General features: G+C 42.4%; 1 protein-coding gene across 3 annotated transcripts in view; it reads right to left on the bottom strand.

Moving 5' to 3' along the window:
* The window catches only part of fam117bb (family with sequence similarity 117 member Bb), a 233,574-nt gene that overhangs the window by 7,536 nt on the left and 201,154 nt on the right, over positions 1-24,884 (bottom strand). For all 3 annotated transcript variants that reach the window (XM_043693381.1, XM_043693382.1, XM_043693380.1), the window contains one exon: positions 8,474-8,594. In XM_043693381.1, the coding sequence (XP_043549316.1) occupies positions 8,474-8,594 (121 nt within the window). The remainder of the gene's footprint in view (positions 1-8,473; positions 8,595-24,884) is intronic.

The raw sequence follows: 24,884 nt of genomic DNA, 5'->3' as shown, positions 1-24,884 counted from the left end.
AGTCATCAAGGTCAGTTGACAAGCCTGTGGGCACAGCTTATTTTAAGTGTAGTCACTAAATTTCAATTTTTCAGCCTTAGAAGATTGTGGATTCAAGTTCTATGCCAGATACTTCAGCACGTAATCCAGGCTACCATTTCAGTGCGATACTGAAGTACAATTACAGTATACTCACTGTTGTAACAGAGAAAACACAGCAACAGAGAGATAAAAGGGCACTTGATTTGCTTAGAATTCCACTGCACTACTCAGAGGAAAGTTCTGGATGTAGGTTTGCTCACTGAGCTGGAAGGTTTGTTTTCAGACGTTTCGCCACCATACTAGGTAACATCATCAGTGCGCCTCCGGGATGAAGCACTGGTGGTATGGCCTGATTTCTATTTATGTGTTTAGGTTTCCGTGGGTTGGTGATGTTCATAGAGTTATGGTTGGAATGCCATGCTTCCAGAATTCTCGCGCGTGTCTCTGTTTGGCTTGTCCTAGGATGGATATTATGTCCCAGTCGAAGTGGTGTCCTTCGTCTTCTGTATGTAAAGATACTAGTGAGAGTGGGTCATGTCATTTTGTGGGTAATTGACGTTCACGTCTCCTGATGGCTGGTTTTCTGCCTGTTTGCCCAATGTAGTGCTTGTTACAGTTCTTGCAAGGTATTTTGTCATATGGTACCATGGCATTCCAACCAGAACTCTATCAACAAACACATCGACTTGGATCCCATTTACCACCCCTGAGAAAATGAACAGAAAATAGGCGACAGGTTGAGATAGAGGATCTGGATCGGCGCAGACTTGGAAGGCCAAGGGGCCTGTTCCTGTGCTGTAATTTTCTTTATTCTAATGCAGAACACTATTCTGAAGAAGCTACATTGGACTTGAAATATTACGTCCGCTTTCTCTTCACAGATGCTATCACACCTGTTGAGATTTCCCAGAAATTTCTAGCTTTGTTTCTGACTCCCAGAATCCGCAGTTCTTGGGGTTTTTTTAAATGAAGATGGGGATATTCTATTAGAATTCTTAGCAGAAGTACACAAGAAAGATGATATGTGAAATGCTGACAATGTGGTGAACTGTTGAGAAATTTTAGAAACTAGATGGTTGTTCCAATGAAGTACATATCTTTGGCTTGAAGAAACTCAACTGGGAGAATGGGGCTCCATAGTGGGCCACTGGTACCATCTTGGTTCATTGCTGGTCTTCTTCAAGCCTCCTTCAACGCATATTTCATGCGTATCCAATTATTCATTTCTTCTTTTCCCTCTTCTCATTTTACTCTTAGTTTTACTTTCAATTTTGCCAGGACAAGGCTCAGGACCTCATTCCCAGTGTTCCTAAAGGCTGTTTTCTCTCTTTAACTGTATGGAGTGACTCTTTAAATTCTTGAACTTCTACTCAATCCAACCCACTCATTTGTGTCTCTGTTCATCCAGTACTATGACCCTGGCTTAGGAACAGAGAACATTGAGAAAATCAATAGGTCTGGCAGCATCTGTGGAGTGAGAAACATACATACTACTGTTATTGGATGATAAAAATCAGTGAGAAAAAAAATAACTTCAAGGTTTCACAGAGAACTGGTAATCCCACTTGTTAAAGGTTAACAACCTTATTAAAAGATGTAGGGTCAGTTAATGGACAGTAAGTGAAAGTTACTGAGATTAAAACTGGGTGAGAGTGTGGACAGTAAGAAAGTACAGTGCAAGGATCAACTGCAAGATCAGAAACGACTCTTCTGTCAGAAAGCTATGACATACTGGGGAAAATCTTGCAGCAGCTGTCCCAGTCGACAATAAAATGGAAGTGAGGCATAACTGTATGGATAAGATAACAGGACAGTCTCAAAACAGAACTTGGTGCCAAAATTCTCATGATAATGGGGGAAGTGGTAGAAGCAGATATAATAAAAGCATGAACAAGCAGGGAACAGGAGGAAATGGACAAGGTACAGGCAGATGGTGTTTGTTTAGAATGGCATCATGGTCAGCACAGACATGGTAGACCTGTTCGTGTTCAATATTCTAAATATAAATATATTTGAAAATAAACTAACAGGAAAGAAATACAGAGTTAGATAGATAGAGAGAGTATGAAGTTTATGCTGAAGTACCAGAGTATATTTGCAAAGCCAAGACATATAAGGCTATGAGACAAAAGCGAGGACTGTAGATGCTGGAGATTATATATTTGAAAATAAACTAACAGGAAAGAAATAGAGTTAGATAGATAGAGTATGAAATTTATGCTGAAGTACCAGAGTATATTTGCAAAGCCAAGACATATAAGGCTATGAGACAAAAGCGAGGACTGTAGATGCTGGAGATTAGAGGCAAGAGTGTGGTGCTGGAAAAGCACAGCAGGTCAGACAGCATCTAACAAGCAGGAGAACTGATGTTTTGGACAAAAGCCCGAAAGCTCCTGATGAAGGGCTTTTGTCCAAAACATCAGTTCTCCTGCTTGTTAGATGCTGTCTGACCTGCTGTGCTTTTCCAGCACCACACTCCTCGGATATAAGGCTATCAGCCAAGTGCTGGAAAATGCGATTTGAATAGTCAGGTGCTTGTTTTTGACTGGTGCAGACTCAATGGGCTGAAGGGCCTTTTACCATGCTATAGACCTTTATGAATCTATAATAGGCGATCAGTCTTGCCATATGGGTCTTAGTACAAATCCACCTATTTTTAAAACTTTTGAGGCTAAAGTAAGGGCACTTCTGGAGAATTTGAAAAGCAAGTCAGTGTTATTAGAATCTTTAAAATCTTTTAGCAGACAATTTTTATAAGACATGGCAGCCCTACTTGAGTTATTTGGATATAGATTTGTCAGTTATCTTAACTAGGGCATTTGTTTAACCAGGATGATTAGATTTGTCAAGCCCTGGGCCCTGGAGGGGGTCTCCCGAGTTAATACGAATATATATGCAATGCTCCCGTTCCTTTGTTTGGGAGCTTTGCGCCGAGCATAGCTGTTCTGCTTTTTGTGTTTTTTTTGCTTTTCTATTTTTTTGGTGTTGCTTTGCACAGTGTTAGGGTTTGCTTTGTATTATAGGGTACGTTAGTAGTTAGTAGATAGTAGTTGTATTGTAATTTGTGTTTGTTTTCTTTTTATTATACTGATTTTGTTATTGGATTGTTTTTATCAATAATTTTATATATGTTAAAGTTAAAAAAAATTTGCTAATAAATATATATACACAAAAAAAAATCTTTTTAGCTGTTTGGTCACATGCATGGGAGCTGAGGTCAACCTAATAAGAATGACACTTCTGTGGGATTATGTTTTTCAAAGAAAATATCCGAAACTCCCAGAGAAGTAGCAAGAGAAGGAAACTAAGCAAATATGGCCCTGGGCCAAATGATATGTCCAGACTACAGCATATTTTGGTGAGATGTGCTTTGTTTGAAAGTAGCTAGTTTTCAGCTAAAAGCAGATCCTGCAATTTATTTGCGGTACCATAAAAGAAAAACTTCAGCCATCTGCAAGATATTGATGTTTTCCAATAAGGTAGAAAACACTGAGGCAGAATAAGAGAGAAATGTGTTGTTAATTTTAAACACAAAATTTAAAATTGGGAACTAGTTCTGTGAGGTTTCTAAATGTTTTGGTTCAGGTATTCAAATATTCTATGTAAATTAGAAATAATTTGACATCAAGAACTCTATTTCGTCCTTTACTGCCATTCATGTTAATTGTATTAGGTCATCACAGTTAGTAAAGGATAAAGTCCCATTGTCCCAGAGGACCTTAGGGCTGCTTTCTCATTAGAAAGAGATGACTAGCAGTAGTTTAACCCAAGAGTTACCACTCCTCAGACTAGGGAAGGAGAGAATGAGACTCCTTCATGATAAGCTCAGCTAGTGCAGGAATTGAACTCACGTTATTGGCATCACACTTGCATCCTGAAGAAGGGCTCATGCCCGAAACATTGATTCTCCTGCTCCTTGGATGCTGCCTGACCTGCTGCGCTTTTCCAGCAACACATTTTCAGATCAGACTTGCATCACAAACTAGCCATCTGAGCTAACCACCCCCCCTTTTAAGTCATCACAGAAAAGTGATACCTAATGGGACACAGCAATTTCAAACATGATTAATCATGTTAAACTCGTTGCACACTCAGACTACACCAAATGAAATTTAAAACTGGTTGAGTACAAAATCAAGTTGTCATTCTTAGATTGCCGAAAGATAGGTACTTTTAATAATCAGAGAATCCTTACCATGTGGAAACAGGCCATTTGCCCAACAAGTCCACACCGACCCTCCAAACAGCAACTCACCCAGACCCACACCCCTATTACTCTACATTTCCCCTGATGAATGCACCTAACCCACACATCATTGAACACTATGGACAATTTAGCATGGCCAATTCACCTAACCTGCACATCTTTGGACTGTGGGAGGAAACTGGAGCACCTGGAGAAAACCCACGCAGACATAGGGAGAACGTGCAAACTCCACACAGATAGTTGCCCGAAGCTGGAATCAAACCCGCGTCCCTGGCGCTATGAGGGGCACTGTGCTTCACATGCTAATGTTTATGGTGGGTATTGAAGTGGAGTTGGTATCATAACAGTTGGCAATGAGAAATGCTGCCCTTTTGCTTTGAAACTAAGAAAATTAAAGAACTACAGAGAGAGCTAGCCATATGGATAGAACAGGCTCAAAGGCAGAAGACAGAGGGTAGTGGTGATGCAGTGTTCCTTTTCAGACTGGAGGGCTGTGACCATTAGAGTGCCATGAGGATTGGTGCTGGGTCCACTACTTTTCGTCATTTATATAAATGGTTTGGATGTGAACGTAGTTAGTAAGTTTGCAGATGTCACAAAAATTGGAGGTTTAGTGGACAGTGAAGAAGGTTACCTTCAGAGTACAATAGGATCTTGATCAGATGGGCCAATGGGCTGAGGAGTGGCAGATGGAGTTTAATTTAGATAAATGCGAGGTGCTGCATTTTGGAAAAGCGAATCTTAGCAGGACTTATACACTTAATGATAAGGTCCTAGGATTGCTGCTGAGCAAAGCGACCTTGGAGTGCAGGTTCATAGTTCCTTGAAACTAGAATTGCAGGTAAATAGGAGTGTGAAGGCGGCGTTTGGTATGCTTTCCTTTATTGGTCAGAGCATTGAGTGTAGGAATTGGGAGGTCATGTTGCGGCTGTACAGAATGTTGGTTCGGCCACTTTTGGAATATTGTGTGCAATTCTAGTCTCCTTCCTATCGCATTGAGTGTAGGAATTGGGAGGTCATGTTGCGGCTGTACAGGACATTGGTTAGGCCATGTTTGGAATATTGCGTACAATTCTGGTCTCCTTCTTATTGGAAGGAGGTTATGAAACTTGAAAGGGTTCAGAAAAGATTTACAAGAATGTTGCCAGGGTTGGAGGATTTGAGCTATAGGGAAGAGGTTAAATAGGCTGGGGCTGTTTTCCCTGGAGTATCGGAGGCTGAGGGGTGACTTAATAGAGGTTTATAAAATCATGAGGGGCATGGATAGGATAAATAGACAAAGTCTTATCCCTGGGGTGGCGGAGTCCAGAACTAGAGGGCATAGGTTTAGGGTGAAAGGGGAAAGATATAAAAGGAACCTAAGGGGCAACGTTTTCAAGCAGAGGGTGGTGCGTGTATGGAATGAGCTGCCAGAGGAAGTGGCAGAGGCTAGTACAATTGCAGCATTTAACAGGCATCTGGATGGGTACATGAATAGAAAGGGTTTAGAGGGATATTGGCCAAGTGTTGGCAAATGGGACTAGATTAGGTTAGGATGCCTGGTTGGCATGGACTAGTTGGACCGAAGGGTCTGTTTCTGTGCTGTACATCTCTATGATTAATTGAGAAGATTCTGAGAGCTAAGATAGACTTGCACTTGGAAAGACAGGGGTTGATTAGGAATAGTCAGCATGGCTGTGTGCGTGGGAGATCATGCTTCACAAATTTGTTAGAGTTCTTTGAGGTGGTGACCAAGAAGGTTGGCAAGGGCAGGGCAATAGACAAGGTCTTAATGGATTTCAGCAAGGCCTTTGATAAGGCTCCACATGGTAGGCTGCTCTGGAAGGTTGATCACATGGAATCCAGGGAAAGCTGGCAAATTGGATATACAATTGGCTTGATAGTAAGAAGCAGATGATAATAGTGGAAGGATGCTTGTTGGACTGGAGGCCTGCAACTAGTAGAGTGCCTCAGAGGTTGGTGCTGGACCCATTGCTGTTCGTTATCTATATCAATGATTTGGATGAGAACGTACTAGGCATGCTTATTAAATTTACAAATGACACTAAAATAGCAGGTAACATGGACAGTGAGGAAGATTATCAAAAATTGCAGCAGACCCTTGATCAGCTGGGGGAGTAGGCCAAAAAATGGCAAATGGAGTTTAATATAAGTAAGTGTGAGGTCTTGCATTTTGGAAAGTCAAATCAAGGTAGGAGTTTCATGGTGAATGGTAGGACCTTAAGGAGTGTAGTGGAACAGAGAGACCTTGGAGGCGAGGTGCATGGTTCTCTGAAAGTGGAGCCACAGGTAGACCGGGCAGTGAAGGAGGCTTTTGGCACACTGGCCTTCAACTATAGTTGTTGGGAAGTTATGTTGCAGTTATACAGGACATTCGTGAGGCGCATAACGGACATGAATGTACAAATCCGTTAACTGTATAATAGTTGTGCTTTTTAGTTAGGTAAATGATTACCAAATTCTATTCTTAATTGAACATAGTTTCCTTTAGTGACAGATCAATAAGTGTGGGTTCTTAGTCCATTGGTCTAATTGACAGACTGATAAAAAGATGGGTAACTTCCCTCATCTTGCAATCGGATGGATGTTATGAAACTGGAAAGAGTTGAGAAGAATTTTACAAGAATGTTGCGAGGACTCAAGGGTCTGAGTTATATGGAGAGGTTGAACAAGCTAGGACTCTTTCCTTTACAGCATAGGAGAATGAGCGGGGACCTTATAGAGATGTATAAGATCAGGAGAAGCTTGAATAAGGTGAATGCACTCAATCTTTTTCCCAGGGTTGGGGAATCAATCACTAGAGGGCATCAGTTTAAGGTGAGAGGGGAAAGAATAAAATGGAACCTGAGGAGAAACTTCTTTACACAGAGGTTGGTATGCATATGAAATTAGCTGCCAGTGGAAGTTGTTGAGGCGGATACACTAACAACACTTAAAAGGCATTTGTACATTGATGAACATTTTGGTCTGCACAGACTAGTCTGGGCCAAAGGACCTGTCTCCGTGTTGTAATACTCTATGATTGTTCAATGTACTTCAACTGCCAAACTGAAATGAGACTGTGTCTAGAACATGTTGAGAGATTTTGTTCAACAGTCAGACTGAAGGTAAAATGCCCATTGAATGTTGTGAGCTAATTGTGCAATACAAGATTATGAACACTCTATAAAAAGCATGAGTGAGGAAAGGTCTCAGATTAATTTAACTGGATTGTTATAAAAGGTTGAGGAGAAAGAAAAACTCTAAAATGAAATGGGATGGAAGGGAGCACAGACAGAAGTTGGCAACCAACTGATAACGTTCCAAAGAGAAAAGTGGGCATGGAAGAATTATTAAGGGAACTAAAGGAAGGGCACTTCAAGTCTCATTCTGCACAGAATACAGAGGTCTTTAACTTAATTTGTTTTGAAATATGGTTTGGCGCATAAACTGATTTTTATTCAAAGATAGAAGAGAATCCGTTAATTGTATATTAGTTGTGCTTTTTAGTTAGGTAAATGATTACCAAATTCTATTCTTAATTGAACATAGTTTCCTTTAGTGACAGATCAATAAGTGTGGGTTCTTAGTCCACTGGTCTAATTGACAGACTGATAAAAAGATGGGTAACTTCCCTCAATTATTTCCCCCAGTGACAGATGTACAAGAACCAGTCCTTAATTCTGTATTATAGCTCAAAATGTCCTCTGCAGAATGAGAGCTGGAAAGGTCAGCTGGATGAACTGCAAGCTAACACCCAGCAATATCCACAAGCAAGCAACCCAAAGATTTCAATGAAACGTAATTTCAACAATGTTGACAATTGACCATTTCTAGTGGCAGCAGTTTTGAATAAATTAGATATGTGCATGACCCCAACCTAACGAGGGAATTTACATACCACTGCCAATATACTAAGTTCTCAGATAAAAGAGCAAAAATAAAGGAGGTCTGAATAATTAATGGTTTATTTTACAAAGATCCTGACACCTGCTATCTGACTAATAGATATTCAACTTGCTGTGAAAATTTGATTGAAGAATGACATTTTAAGCCATGTGCAATTCTCAAGAGAAGGGCAGGCAGTTTTAAATGAGCAAAGAATAAAAGCACATCAGAAAGAATATTCACAGGATAACCCACGCTTTTTGATGGCTACCACCCAGTAGGAATATAGATCAACCACTACGGATACAAACAAAGTGGCCAGGAATGCATAGAATCAATATCGACTGTCCGATGCACTCCGAGAAGTCTCATACTTACGAAGTTTCCTCAAAGGCTTTCACCCTCTCACAGCCTTCTGGTGGTTCCCGTTTGAAGTCATAACTGTTGTTCGGCTTCGGAGAGGAGGCATATTTAGGTAATGGAGAGCTAGTTCCACTTTCTGCAATGAGGAGAATCAAGATTCAGTACTGATATAGTCAAGCCTCCTGCAAATTGAAGTTAGAAATTTCAACTGAACTGTTGCAGTTTATGTGTTAAAAATCACACAACACCAGGTCATAGTCCACCAGGTTATTTAGAAATACAAGCTTTCGGACTTCTGCTCCTTCGTCAGCTCCAAAAGTTTGTACTTCCAAATAAACCTGTTTGACTATAACCTGGTGTTGTGCGATTTTTAACTTTGTCCTCCCCAGTCCAATAGCCACACCTCCTCATCATTGCAGTTTGTGTGTGTTAGTTATCCATTCTGGTGTGATAGGCTTGCATTTCTGAGCAGTCAAATATTTAAATATATAATAATGTAAGAAAAGTGTGACTGTTCAATTCTCGAGATGGGACTTGTCAGTCTTTTCTACATGTCCTCTCGTATCTTTTTGAATGCAAGTTAAGAAATATTCTGAAATAAGCCCAAATACATATTGTTATTCACTTTACTCCATAAACAGCTGAAAATACAGAGAATCCCTACAGGCCCTTTCACAGATTCTTCAACCCAACAAGTCCACACCAACCCTCTGAAGGGTATCACCCAAACCCATTTCCCTATGCTATTATTCTACATTTACCCTTAACCCACACATACCTAAACACTGGACAATTTAGCATGGCCAATTCACCTAAACAGCACAACTTTGAATTGTGGGAGGACATCGGAGCACCCATGAAAACCCAGGCAGACATGAGGAGAATGTACAAACTCCACACAGACAGTCGCCCAAAGCTGGAATCAAACCCAGGTCCCTGGCGCTATATGAAGCAGCAGTGCTAACCACTGAGCCAACGTGCCAGCAGCAGGATATTTTGATGGGTGGAATGCTGATTTGTGTGATGGACTGGGCTTTGTTCACAACTGTGTAGTTTCTTGCATTCTTGGGAAAAGCAGTTGCAAAACCATGCTGTGTTGCATCCAGATAGAATGCTTTTTATGGTGCATCTATTAAAAAATGGTAAGAGTCCTTGTGGATATGCTGAGTTTCCTTAGCCTCCTGAGGTAGTACAGACATGGAGATGAATAAATGCAGCAGCACCTACATTAGAAAGTAGCAGCCTAACTGCTGCTAAAAACTCAATATGTAATTCTCTAAACGTCTGAGAGATGCTCATCCAAATACGATTAATGCTTAGAGACAGGAAAAATGTTTGCTTCTCTCATTGAGAGATGAAGTGCAAAGGAAGAATACTACAAAAGGAAACGTTCTTATGACAGTCAGAAAATTGCATTGAAGGCACAGTGGCATCTCCTTCCTTCTCACTCAATTTTGGCTCCTGACTTGTGAACTATAGAACATAGCCATAGTTAGAAACCTGAAGAAACTACAACATAGCTCAAAGGCAAGCAGCATTAAAATGAAATTTCCTATAAAAGCCACACTTCAGCAAACAATACACTCCACCCACAATTTAGAAAAAAATTGTTCAGGGAGATGTGAACATAGCTCAGCTAGCATTTTACTTCCCATCCTAAACTGCTCTAGAGGTGGTTGTGGTGAGTTGCATTCTTGAATCTCTGCAGTCTTTGGGTCTTTTGGACACTGTCAGATAGATGCCAGTGTTGTAGCTGTTCCGGAACAGCTTAGTTAGGGTCACATGTTCTGGAACACCAGTCTTCAGAAAAACTGCCAGAACGCTGTTAGAACCCACAGCATCCAAACATTTGATATTATGTGAAGTGAATCAAATTGGCTGAGGACACTGGGGACCTCAGAGATAAGTTATTCACTAGGAGATACATTATTCACTAAGCACTGCAGGCTGCAAATACTTCAGTCTTGTCTTTTGTACTGATATATTAGGCTCTCCAAATGCTCAGGATACACAGAAGTGAAATAGCAGTGAGTTCCAGTATTGCCCAACCAGAGATAAAACCTCTTATCGCTGTTCTGAAAGGGCGACTCCTAGTATTTTCTAAACAGCCCCTTTATTCACTCAGAAAAGAAAACATGCTCTTGTCAAAACCATTACAGATCTTACATACTTTAATCAAGTCACTGCTCACTTTTCTAACTTCCAGTGGATATAAACCCAGCCTGTTCATACTATCATTTTAAGACAACTTGCTCGTTCAAAGCATCAATCTTAGCAACATTCTCTGATGAGTTTCCATTCCTGCTCAAATAAGGAGACCAAAAGTTAAGAGTATTCAAAATGGGGTCTCACCAATAACTGAAGCATAATATCCTTAATTTAATGTTGCATTCCTCCCATAATAAAGAACAGCACTTCATTAATCTTCTTAGCACATGGAGTACCTGCATACTAGTTTTTGGTGACTCATGCACTAGAATGTCCAGATCGCACTGCTCCTTGGAATTTTGCAGCCATTCTCCGCTAAAGCAATACTTTGCTTTTCTATTCTTCCTGCCAGTGAACAAGTTCACATCTTCCTACATTATATTTCATCCACCAGTTTTGACCCAGTCACACGACCTGATTATATCTATCTGCAACTCCCATGTCCTCTTGACATCATACTTGTCTATCCATCTTGGTGCTGTATCTGAACTTTGATACCTTCACTCTCATCTAAATAAACTGTAAAAGGTTGAAAGCCCAGCACAACCACCTGCAGGTCACATTTTGCCAAACAGCCAGTTATGAATGCTCTGATTCCTGCCAGCCATTCTTCTGTCCATGGTAGTGTGCTATCCCCTCCACTACAAGCTTTTATTTTCTTCAATAACCTTTGGATGCATCACCTTATCAAAGTCTCTCTGGAAATCTAAGCATTGTCTTGATATGGTCTACCTAATCTATCCAAAGATGTCATGACACACCTGTGGAGCGGTTGGGATTTGAACCCAGGCCTCCTGCTCCAGAGGTATGGACAACAGTGCCACAATAGCTCAAGGTTAGTTTTCTTTGTATTTTCTGCCTGTTTGGATATGGTGTGAGACATTTCCAGCACAGGTGGGACTTGAACACTATCAATGTGTCACTAGAGTGATTGTAATTATAATGGGGCCACTGCTGTTTGCTGTTTTATAAGTCATCTGGACATGGGTGTAGAAGGATGGGTTAGTATATTTGCGGATGATACTAAGGTAGTTAGTGCCAAAGAATGTTGTAGGTTACATAGGGACATAGATAAGATGCAGAGCTGGGCTGAGAAGTGGCAAATGGAGTTTAATGCAGAAAGTGTCAGATAGTAACAGGAATGCAGAGTACTGGGCTAACGGTAAAATTCTTGGCAGTGTAGATGAACAGAGAGATCCCGGTGCATGAATCCAGGTGCATGAATCCCTGAAATTTGCTACCCAGGTTGATAGGGTTGTTAAGAAGGCATATGGTGTGTTGGCATACATTGGTAGGGGGTTTGAGTTTCAGAGCCACGAGGTCATGCTTCAGCTGTACAAGACACTGGTAAGGCCGCACTTGGAGTATTGCGTACAGTTCTGGTCACCGCATTATAGGAAGTATGTGGAAGCTTTGGAAAGGGTTCGAGGAGATTTACTAGGATGTTACCTGATATGGAAAGAAGATCTTATGAAGAAAGCCTGAGGGACTGGAGGCTGTTTTTGTAGGAGAGAAGGAGATTGAGAGGTGACTTAATTGAGATGCATAAAATAATCAGAGGGTTAGATAAGGTGGACAGTGAGAGCTTTTTTCCTCTGATGGTGAAGGCTAACACGAGGGGACATAGCTTTAAATTGAGGGGTGATAGATTTAGGACAGATATCGGGATAGTTTCTTTACTCAGACAGTAGTAGGGGTGTGGAACGGCCTGCCTGCAACAGTAGTAGATTCGGCAACGCTAAGGGCATTTAAATGGGCGTTGGACATACATTTGGATAATATTGGAACGATATAGGTTAGATGGGCATCAGATTAATTTCACATGTCGGCGCAGCATCGAGGGCCGAAGGGGTTGTACTGTGCTGTAACGTTCTATGTTCTATGTAACGAGGTCACCAGGTAGACCTTAGAACATGAGATCCCTGATTGAACCAACGTTGAAACTTTATTGCTGGAACAGCACAGCAGGTCAGGCAGCATCCAGGGAACAGGAGATTCGACGTTTCGGGCACAGGCCCTTCTTCAGGAATCTCCCCTGATTGAACCAACCCCAATCAAGGAGCACTGGCTGACAGATAAGAATAGGACTGTCAGATATCCTGTTAGGTCAGAGAGCTGGATCAGTGTCAAGGACATTCCACATGTAAAGAAAGGGTGACTTGGTGACAGGATACTGGCCTTCATGGAATTATTTCAGTGGTGACGAGTAGAAAGCATGCTCCTGAAGAAATTCACTCGCAACAGTAGTCTTTTCAGTTGGGATAGGCATTTCTGGCATTGTGTCCTCACTTGGAAAGCTTGACACATTTGATCCTGCTGAAAATTGGGCCCGATATGTGTAAAGAATGCATTAATTTTCTGGGCAAATGACACTGGGGCAGTTGAAAAGCAATGTGTAATTCTCCTGACAGCTTGTGGACCTGCAGTTTTTTCCACTATTAACTTTCCGAGGCTCCAGATACTAAAACCTTTCAAGAGTTTACAGATTTAATTAATGAGTATTGTAACCCAAACCTCTAATTCTGAGACGCTATCAGTTTTACTCACAAATTGAAAACAAGGGAATATCGGGAATTTTGACTAGGTTAAGACAACTGGCAGCGGGATGCGACTTTGGGTTAACCCTTGATAAGATACTGAGCCGCCATTTGGTATGTGGGATTCATGATGTAATATGCAAAAGTGCCTACTAGCTGAAGCCCAACTAGATTTTAAACAGGGATCTCAACTGGCTTTGGCATTGTAAAATCCCACAAGTGAAGCGTATGAGTTGCAGGGCATTCCGACCCTTGCCAGTCCAACTATGTTTGGGGAACACCACTTGAGTGAAGGTAATTGCATAGCCTCACCCCACACATATCCTAAACAGGGCAACTCTAGATCAGCCCACAGCAAAACCCCAAAACAAAGCCAAACTTTGGCCAAATGGTTAAAATTTTCTTAGTATCCAGGCTGGCAAGCTATTGCAGATGCTACGAGGATGTCGGCTTGAGATTTTATTGCTGGAACAGCACAGCAGGTCAGGCAGCATCCAGGGAACAGGAGATTCGACGTTTCGGGCACAGGCCCTTCTTCAGGAATTCCTGAAGAAGGGCCTGTGCCCGAAACGTCGAATCTCCTGTTCCCTGGATGCTGCCTGACCTGCTGTGCTGTTCCAGCAATAAAGTTTCAACTTTGATCTCCAGCATCTGCAGACCTCACTTTCTCCTGTCGGCTTGAGATAGCAAGAGAATCTCACTCGGCCTGAATTGACGAAGAGAACTCATGGACCAACATCCAGGAAAGTGAACACCATGGCAAGCCCACCTACATCTAGTTTGGGGTATCACTAAGCAATTCCAAATGATAACCAATCAAAATAAATGTCAGATTAAAGGGTGACCCGGTTCTAATGGAAACTCATACCAGTACAGCTGTTTCAATTGCAGAATCAGTCTTTAACAAAATTTGGTCTGGACTCCAACCCCTAAGTTTGGCCAGACTGAGAACCTATACCAGGGAACCTTTACAGATTAAGGGTACAACTTTGATTCTGATGAGAAGCAGCTGTTTCAGTTATCACTGATTATAGTAAAAGGCTTGGGCCCAAGTTTGACAGGCAAAATTGGTTGAGAAAGATTCCCCCAGATTGACTCAACATTTTTCAGTTAGAAAATGGCTGCCTGAGCAAAATCCTAATTAAATATTTGGAAGCTTTTCTGGACTATTAATGGAACAAAACCTTCTTACATGTTGACCAAGAAGCAACTCCACAATTTCTCAAGGCCTGCCCAATATCTTTAGAATTACAGGCAAAAGTAGAGGCAGAAATCATAAGACAAGAAAGCAAAGGAACCATCAAACCAGTCCAGTTTGCAGAATGGGCAGCACGGTCATACCGATTGTAAAGCCCGATACGTCAGTTCACCTTTGTGGAACTTTTACACAAACGGTAAATTGCTTTTCGCAGCTGGATAAACACCGAATCATTCACATACAGATTTATACAGAAAGCTGGCAGGTAGGCTGTCCTTGACAAAGCCGGACATGAGCCATAGATACTTACCATTGTGCTGAGATGGAGATTCCCAGAAGTATGCTACAATTAATACCCATAAGGGTTTGTACCAATATATAAGATTGCCATTTTGGGATAACATCAGCTTGTGCAATTTTTCAACGGATGATGGAGAACATTTTACAATGTCTACCCCAGGTCACTATTTATCTAGATGACATGCTAATAATGAGCAAGACCAATAAGGAGCACTTACAGGACTTGGACATAGTCCTTGGACATTTCTCCCAGGCGAGTGTAGGCCTTAGAAAAGAAAATTGCATGTTCCAGGTACCCAAGTGACCTATTTGGGCTACAGTCAACATCACCAGGTTTCACCTGTTGGAAGATAAAGTGAGACCAATCAAAGGTGCCCTGGCTCCCATGTCTGTGCTGAAGCTTAGGTCTTTCCTTGTGCTGGTGAATTATGGAAAATTCTTTCATAACCTCACCTCCATCCTGGCACTGTGCATCCAATTCTCAAAAAGGGTCAGCCTTAGAAATGGTTGGGTAGCCCAACCGTAGCTTTGAGGGAGCTATCATCCTCTACGGCGTTGGCACACTATGATCCCAAGTGAGATCTGGTATTGGCGCATGATACCTCCCTGTATGTTGGGGTAGTATTAGCTCATAAGTGGGCCAATGGGAGGAACGCCCAACAGCATATGCATCCAGGACTTAAGCTAATGCAGAGCATAAATACACCCAGACAGAGAAGGAAGATTTGGCAGTCATACCTGGAGTCTGGACATTCCACCAATACCTTTACGGACAGAAATTTGCAATTAGAATGGATGATAAGTGCCTGCTAGGTCTACTTAAAAAGGACAAGCAGAGCCACCCATAGCTTCAGGCTGAATTCTAATATCTACTGCATATAATACAAGTTGGAATACCATCCAGGAGACCAAGTAGAAAATTTGGATGCATTGAGCTGCCTCCCACTGGCAGATACACCACTGGTGATACCACCAGTGCAGACGTCCATAATAGTTTTAAATTTTCTGAACACACTTCTGAACCACAGCTGACAATATCAGATTTTGGACACAGAAATATCTGGTCCTGGCAAAACTGAAACCAAAGGTCCATCACAACTAGAACTGAAAAGCTTTTAGACTGAGAGACACCAGATAACACTAGAGGATGGCATATGATAATGGGGAGTAACAATGATTGCCACGAGCAAAGGTCGCCGCTAGATATTAGCTCAACTCCTCCAGGGTCACAGAGGGGTTTCCAAAACGAAGACGTCGGCAAAAAGTTGTCTGATGGCCAGGATTGGACAGAAACATAGCCGCATTGGTGGCGCAGTGCCCAGAGTACGAACAAGGGCAATATTCATGGGAATGGCTGGGTAAATCCTAGACTCGGTTACGTGTTGACTATGTACTTTCATGGGCTGAATATTCATTGTGGACGCCCACTCAGAGTGGCTGAATGTGCACTGAGTTCATTTGTTAAACACTAAGATGACGGTAGAAAAGCTGCATGCATCAGTTGCAATACATGGACTCCTGGAAGCGTTGGTCACAAATAACTAACCAGAGAATTTGAGCATTTCTGAAATTCAAATGGCGTTCAACTTATAAGGGCAGCGCCATGCAACCCATTATCCAATGGTCTGACAGAAAGAGCAGTCCAAACTCTGAAGGAGGCTTAAAGACTACAGCTTCACTAGATTCCAAACTGTCCCGGTTCCTATTTAATTATAGGACAACCCCTCTGCAACTGAAGGGATAACTCCAGGAGAATTGCTAATGGGAAGAGGCCTCTGCACCAGGATAAATCTGATCTTCCTGGACCTGAGGGGACAGGGTGAAACAGCACCAGAAACGCCAATGGACACAAGACTCCGCTAAGTGAGGGAGAGAGTTTATTTCTGGGGATGAAGTCTGGTGTAGGAACCATGGGAATTGCCCTGTATGGGTCAATGCAAGGTCAGGTCCACTGATGTATAAAGTTCAGGTAGGCACAACAGTCCTGAACAATAATATGGACCACATGAAAGCGGTAAATTCGCAAATGGTGCGGGAACAAAATGTGCCCAGCTCAAGTCTTCAGATTGTTCCAGAACCCTTGCACGCTCCCTCTCGGTCAAGTGTTGAAGACACCTCGGAATCAGAGATAGCATGGCAGTTGACACCTTTGCCAACTGAAGAGGAGAATGAATTTCCTCTGAGAGGTCCAGGTGCAACAGGTGAGCAATTGTGCGTTCCACGCAGCCTGTATCAGAGACAGTTGGAGAAACCTGACCTGGTGCTAAAATGCTCCAGGAAGATTTACAAAAAAAAAAAGATCTAGTCTATGTACTTGGACTCAGTCATTATACGACGTCATCCAGATGAACCTCAGAGAAAGAGTTCCCTGATTGGAATTGTTGATCTGTCCAATCAGACAGCCTGGCTGACAGACAAGAACAGGAGTGTCAGACATCCTGGTATTACCCTGAGAGTTGGCCCTGAGGGAGCCGGATCATTTATTACATTTTAGTAGTAAGTCTGTTCAGAGATGTTATTGTAATACACCACAGTATGCAGGTGGGACTTGAATCCAGGTCTCTTGGATCAGCCACTTCTGTATAACAGCTGCAAGCATAGTATTTTACATGTATTTTTAATTTACCTGTCCAGGAATGTTATGACACACCTAGAGAGGAAAATGGACTCAAACACGGATCTCCTAGCTCAGATGGAGGGATACCACCACTGTGTCACAAGGCCCCGAGCATAGTCATTTATAATATTTTGTAATCAACCTGATCAGAGATGCTATTGCACACTTGTGGAGATGATGGAACCTGGAACCAGGTCTCCTACCTCAGAGGTAGGGGCACTACCACTGTGCCACAAGTGCCCAAAGAATAGTCCACTAATTTAAAAAAAAAAATTGCTTAACTATTTTTCTAATCCACCTGCTCAGAAACATTATTGCATAGCTCTGCAGCAGGTGGGACTTCAGCCTACACCTCCTGGTTCAGGGTGATAGGAACAAAGAACAATACAGTAGAGGAACAAGCCCTTCAGCTCTCCAAGTCTGTGATGACACCTTTTGTCCTTCCATACTAAAACTGTTTTCACCTACAGGATCCATATATCTTTATTCCCTTCCTATTCATGTATTTGTCCAGGTGCTTCTTTAATGCAGTTATTGTGTCTGCTTCCACTGCTTCCTCCGGAAGCACGTTCCTGGCACTCATGACACTGTGCAGAAAGACTTGGCTCGCACATTTCTTTTGAACCCCAGCTTCCCCACACCCCTTCCCGGCCTATAACTTGACTGTCCTTATACTCAATGCTTCTTCCAATGAAGGCAAGCATGCTATGGGCCTTTTTTACTACCTATCTACCTGTACTGCTGCCTTCAGTGATCTGTGGACCCGCACATCCAGATTCTTCTGCATAGCAATATTCCTAAGGGTTCTGCAATTCACTGTATAATTTTCACCTGTATTTGACCTTCCAAAATGCATCACCTCACATCTGTCCAGATTAAACTCCATCAACTATTTTTCTGCCGATGCCTCCAACTGATCTACATCCTGCTCTACCCTCTCACAATCCTTCTCACTATGTGCATCTCTGCCAATCTTTGTGTCATCTGCAAACTTAGTAATTAGACCAACTACGTTTTCCTCCAAATCATTTAAGTAAACCACAAATAGCAGAGCTCCCAACACTGATCCTTGTGGAACATTAGTCTTAACTCTCCCTTCTGAAGAGCATCCTTCCACCGCTACCCTTGGTCTCGTATGACTAAGCCAGTTCTGTATCCACCTGGACAGCTTACTCCTGATTAGAGTGGTGCTGGAAAAGCACAGCAGGTCAGGCAGCATCTGAGGAGCAGGAGAATCGACGTTTCGGGCAAAAGCCCTTCATCAGGAATGAGGCAGGGAGCTTCCGGGATGGAGAAATAAATGGGAGTCTTCACTTTCACCCAGCTTACTCCTGATACCATGTGACTTCAGCTTTTGTACTAGTCTGCCATGAGAAACCTTGTCAAAGACTTTACTGAAGTCCATGCAGGTATCAATTGCTTTTCCCTCAATCGTCTTTGTTACCACCTCAAACAACTCGATTACGTTAGTGAGGCATGACCTCCCCCACACAAAACCATTGTGTCTATTGCTAATAAGTCCATTTGACTCTATATGTCGATAGATCTAATCCCTGAGAATCTTTGCCAATAATTCCCCTACTAATGTGAGGCTCACAGACCTGTAATTTCCTGAATTATCCCTGCTACCCTTCTTAATCAATGGGACAACAGTGGCTACTCTCTAACTCTCTGGAACTGCACCTGTGGACAAAGAGGATACAAAGATGTCTGTCAATGCTCCAGCAATTGGTTCTCTTGCCTCCCTCAATATTCACGGCTAGATCCCATCAGGACCTGGGACATATCTACCTTAATACCTTTTGAGATGTACATCTCTTCCATTTCAATAGCAACTTGGCTAAGAAACCCGACACGCCATTCCAAGATCATTTTCCAGCAATTCCTTCTCTTTGGTGTATACTGACACAAAGGATTAATTTAGGACCTCACCCACCTCTTCTGGCTCCACAGATAGATTCCCTCCTTTGCCCTTGAGTGGGCCAATCCTTTCTCTGACTGCCTTCTTGCTTTCTATATATCAGAGTCAGAGATGTACAGCACGGGAATAGATCCTTCAGTCCAACTCGTCCATACAAACCAGATATCCCAACCTAATCAAGTCCCACTTGCCAGCACTAGGTCCATATCCCTCCAAACTCTTCCTATTCATGTACACATCCAGATGCCTTTTAAATGTTGCAATTGTACTAGCCTCCACCACTTCCTTTGGCAGCTCATTCCATGCGCGTACCACCCTCTCCGTGAAAAGGTTGCCCCTTAGGTCTCTTTTATATCTTTCCCCTCTGACACTAAACTAGAGATGGATTCCCCCCCCCCCCCCCCCAGGGAAAATACTTTTGTCTGATTATCCTATCCATGCCCCTCATGATTTTATAAACCTCTATAAGATCATCCTCAGCCTCCGACGCTCCAGGGAAAACAGCCCCAGCGTATTCAACCTCGCCCTATAGCTCAAATCTTCCAACCCTGGCAACATCCTTGTAATGTATAAAAAGTTTTGGGATTTTCCTTAATCCTCCTTGCTAACGACTTTTCATGACCCCTTTTAGTCCTTCATGCTTAGGTTTTTTTTCTACTTTCCTTATATACTTCAATGGTTTCATTAGTTCCCAAATTCTTACACCTTACATAGGCTTCCTTATTCTTTTTGACCAAGGTCATAACATCCCTGATCATCCATGGTTCATGTAACTTGCCATACCTATCCTTCATTTTTGCAGGAATGTGCTGCTCCTAAATTTTTTATCAACTGCCATTTGAAATACTCCCACATGTTCAATGTGGATTCACTCTCAACAGCCATCTCCAATCAATATTCTCCAGTTCCTGCTTGATATTGTTATAGTTCACCTTACCCCAGTTTTAACTTTTACCTGCTGTTATCCCTATCCATGAGTATCTTAAAACTCATGGTATTATAGTCATTACTCCCGAAATGCTCCCCCACTGAAACTTCACTCACCTGGCCCGGCTTATTTCCCAAAACCAGGTCCAGTATAACCATTTCCCCCTGCTTGGACTACTTATATACTGTGTCAAGAAACCTTCTTGAATGGCCCTTATAAATTCTGCCCCACCGAGCCCCTGGCATGAAGTGAGTCTCAGTCAATATAGGGGGAGTTAAAATCACCCACTGCAACAATCTTGCTGTTTTTACACCTTTTCAAAATCGGTCTACATACTCTCTCCTCTACCTCCTGCTGGCTGTTGAGAGGCCTATAGTATACCTCTAGCATTGTGATTTCACCATTCCTATTCTTGAGCTCTGTCTCGCTGCATGAGTCCTCTGATGTATCCTCCCTAAGTACAGCTGTGAGATATTCAAGAGTCGTGAAGTGATGTTGCAGCTGTACAGGACTTTGGTTAGGCCACAGTTGGAGTACTGTGTGCAGTTCTGGTCGCCTCACTTTAGGAAAGATGTGGAAGCTTTGGAGAGGGTGCAGAGAAGATTTACCAGGATGTTGCCTGGAATGGAGAGGAAGTCGTACGAGGATAGGTTGAGAGTTCTCGGCCTTTTCTCGTTGGAACGGCGAAGGATGAGGGGTGACTTGATAGAGGTTTATAAGATGATCAGAGGAATAGATAGAGTAGACAGTCAGAAACTTTTTCCCCGGGTACAACAGAGTGTTACAAGGGGACATAAATTTAAGGTGAAGGGTGGAAGGTATAGGGGAGATGTCAGGGGTGGGTTCTTTACCCAGAGAGTGGTGGGGGCATGGAATGCGCTGCCCATGGGAGTGGTAGAGTCGGAATCATTGGCGACCTTTAAGCGGCATTTGGATAGGTACATGGATGGGTACTTAATCTAGGTTAGAAGTTCGGCACAACATCGTGGGCCGAAGGGCCTGTTCTGTGCTGTATTGTTCTATGTTGTTCTATGTTCTATATTCCTTTACCCAGTATGCAACTCCCCCACCCCTTTTATATCCCCCTCTATCACACCTGAAATGTTGAAATCCTGGGACATTCAGCTGCCAGTCCCATCCCTCTTGCAGTAAAGTCTCCATAACTGCAATAATATCATAGTTCCAAGAACTAATCAAAGCTTTAAGTTCATTTACCTTCTCACATCGAAACCCATGCATTTCAGACCTCGCCACCCCCCCCCCCGCCCAACTCTTATCAACAGTGTTCTCTTGCCTGATCTTGTTCTTAGTCACGTTCACCTTGGTTTCTATCTCTTCTTCAATTTCTGCACCTACTGCCCTCCTTCTCTGCTCCCATCTCCTTGCCACACTAGTTTAAACCCTCCCCAAATACCACCCGCAAGTCCTGCCCAGGTGTAACCCATCCAGCCTCGCCCCTTTAATTCAATTAACCCTTACAATGTCAAATACTTTTAATACTAAATTGAAGCTGCTAGTCCTCTCTGCTCTGATAATTTCTCAAACTTTTACCTGTTACTCACCAACAACAGTTTCTAGAAGCGGCTTAGGCTCACAACCTGCTGGAATTCTCACTGCTGACCTTCATTCTGTTTCCTCTCCTCTGAACCTTGCCTCTCAATTTTTTGGGTGAGAGAAGGAAGGAGGGATGGAAACACTATAGAAAAATACTGTTTGCGGCTGACTGTTCCTTAACGTCAGGTTCTTCCACAATGCCCTTCACATCTGCACTGACTGTAGAAGCCACTCCCAGAATGCAAACAAGCAATATCTCAGCAGCCTAACACTTCGGGGGACGCACGTTGGCTTAGTGGATAGTACTGCTGCCTCACAGTGCCAGGGATTTGGTTCGATTCCAGCCTCAGGCGACTGTCGGTGTGGAGTTTGCACATTCTCTGTGTCTGCGTGGGGGTTCCTTCCGGGTGATCCAGTTTTCCCCCACAATCCAAACATGTGCAGGTTAGGTGATTTGGTCATCCTAAATTGCCCATAGCGTTCGGGGATGTGTAGGTTCGGTGCATTAGTCAGAGGCAAATGTAGAGTAATAGGGTTGGGGAATGGGTCTGGATGAGTTGCTCTTCAGGGGGTTGGTGTGGACTTGTTGGGCCAAATGGCCTGTTTGCACACTGTAGGGACTCTTCCTCATCTAAGTACAAGGAAGCCCAAGCATAGACTTCTAAAGACGACCATTATATCCACAGCACTTGTTAAGCCTTTAAAGAACTCCTACTCATTGGATACACTAGGGTTCTGAAGAAGGGGCACTTGACATGAAATATGAACTCTCCTTTCTCACAACAAATGCTGCCAGGTGTATTGAGTTTCTCCAGCAATTTCAGCTTTTTGTTTCAGATTTCTAGCATCCACAGATCTTCAGATTATTTTACATCTATTAACTCACTTGCCAATTCTTTTAAGACCCTAGCATGAAGTCCATCTGGACCCAGAGACTTGTTCACAGCTCCACCATCTGGCTTAATATCATTTCTTGTGATAGGAACTTAGCACAATTTCACACTCCCTTCTACCTCCTGATTTACAGCTATTACTGGAATATTTTTGTGTCCTCCACAGTGAAGACTGAAGCTAAATGTTTCTTCATTCATCCACTGTTTTTGTATTCTGATAACTTCCTAATTCTCACTCAATAGAGGACCAACACTCAGTTACTCTTTTTCTTTCTAAAATATCCGCAAAACTCTTGCTGTCCGTTTTCACATTCGTAGCTAGCTTCCGTTCTCTTAAATTTCTTCCTCGCGACGAATCTTTTAGGCATTCTGACGTTCTTCATATTCTGACCAATTATCTGACCTGCCACTGATCTTTGACCAGCTACATGCTTTTTTCCTCAACTTCAATGTTTCCACTAACTTCTTCAGTTAATCATGGATGATGATTCACCCTTTTGAAGATCTCTGTTACAGTAAGAATATACTTACTTTGAAACATCGCCTGAAATGTCTCCATAGTGTCTGTTGATCTATCCTCTAATCTGTTACACCATTCACTTCAGTTAGCTCAGTCCATGTCCACACAGTTACCCTTATTTAGGTTTAAGACACTAGTTTTAGAATCAGTCCTCTCCCTTTCAAATTGGACATAAAGTTCAATCACACTGTAGTCACTGCGATCTAAAAGTAGCATAGCTCTGAAGTCATTAATTCATCCTATCACATGACACAATTCCAAGGCAAATATAACGTTTTCTCTGGTGATTTCCAAATGGTACTGTAAGAAATTCTCAAAAGCATTCTATGAACTCCTTATTCAGACTACTACAAATCTGATTTTTTAAGATCTTTGAAATTAAATCACCCATGATTATTGCTGTCCCTTTTAACAAGCATAGAATATTTGTATACTTTTTCTCACATTATGGTGACTATACACCATTCCCTCCAGTGACTCATTTCCCCAATAATCCTACATTCTGATCTCTTGAACCAAGGTCAAATCTAACTACTGCACAAATACCTTCCTTGATTAACAACGCTACACCTCGAGATTTACCAAGCCAAGGATGATGATATTTCTGAAGACTCTTCCTTCAATGACACTCTCTTGACATGGCAGGACTGAAATTAGATCCGTCAGTCATCTAATTGTATAGCTCTGTCTGTTGCATGCTGCTTTTGCTATTTAATATGCAAGTAGTCCTTTGTTGTAACTTTAGCAGGTTTACAACTCATTTTTAGAGATGTCTGGTGCTGTGCCTAGCTTCCTGCACACTTCAGTGAACTGGGATCAATCCTCTGATTTATTTGAAGTGGTCGTTGGGACAAAGCTGGGCCATGAGGTTATGGATAATGGTTGAACACAATATGCTGCTTTGCGAATTCTAGAGTTAATGTTGAGGACTCCCAGAAAAACACTCTGCTAACTGTACAACACTGTGCCTCTCTGGTGGCCCTGTCCTGCTGGACAAAATATGGGGATGGTAGTGTCTGCACATTGTCAATAAGGCATGATTTTGTGTGTGAGATTACGTCAGGTTGTTTCTTGACTAGAATGTGAGACAGCTGTTCTAATTTTGGCATAAGGCTCCAGATGTTGCTAAGGAGACCTCTGTAAGGTAAACTGGGTTATTTATGTCACTGCTTTTCTAGTGTGCCCTTTTAGGTAAGGTAGACTGCCTACTTGAATACACTCTTTAGACCTTGCAGCAAACAAGGCTGCAATGAACTCAGGAGCTACATGCCCTGGCATAACCCAGATTTGGTGTTCAGTGAATGGGTTATTGCAGAGTGAGTGCAGCTTGATCGCACTGTCAATGACCCCTTCAAATAGAATTGTTACAATTAAGGAAGTGGTCATTCAGCTCATCGTGTCTGCACCAGCTCTCCAAATGAGCACTGTGACTTAGTGTCATTCGCCTGTATCACCCCATAAGCCTTCAATTTATTTTCATTCAAAGTAATCAGCCAATACCTTGTCAAATGCCTCAATTGAATCAGCCTCCACCATACTTCCAGGCAGTGCATCCTTGATCCAGTCCACTGTGAAAAAGTTGTTTCTCATCTTGTATTTGCTTCTTTAGCAAATTAAATCTGTGCCCTCTAATCCATGATTCTTTATGAGCAAGAACAGTTTCTCTTCATCTACTCTATTCAAATCCTGCCCTGCTACCCCCCACCCCGTGAGTTTCAAAACTTCTATCCAATCTCCTCCTAGCCTCTTC

The sequence above is a fragment of the Chiloscyllium plagiosum genome, chromosome 7 (assembly GCF_004010195.1).
Source record: "Chiloscyllium plagiosum isolate BGI_BamShark_2017 chromosome 7, ASM401019v2, whole genome shotgun sequence".
NCBI lineage: Eukaryota > Metazoa > Chordata > Chondrichthyes > Orectolobiformes > Hemiscylliidae > Chiloscyllium > Chiloscyllium plagiosum.
Note: the sequence above shows the minus strand (reverse complement) of the source record. Positions and strands in the feature narration are given on the sequence as shown.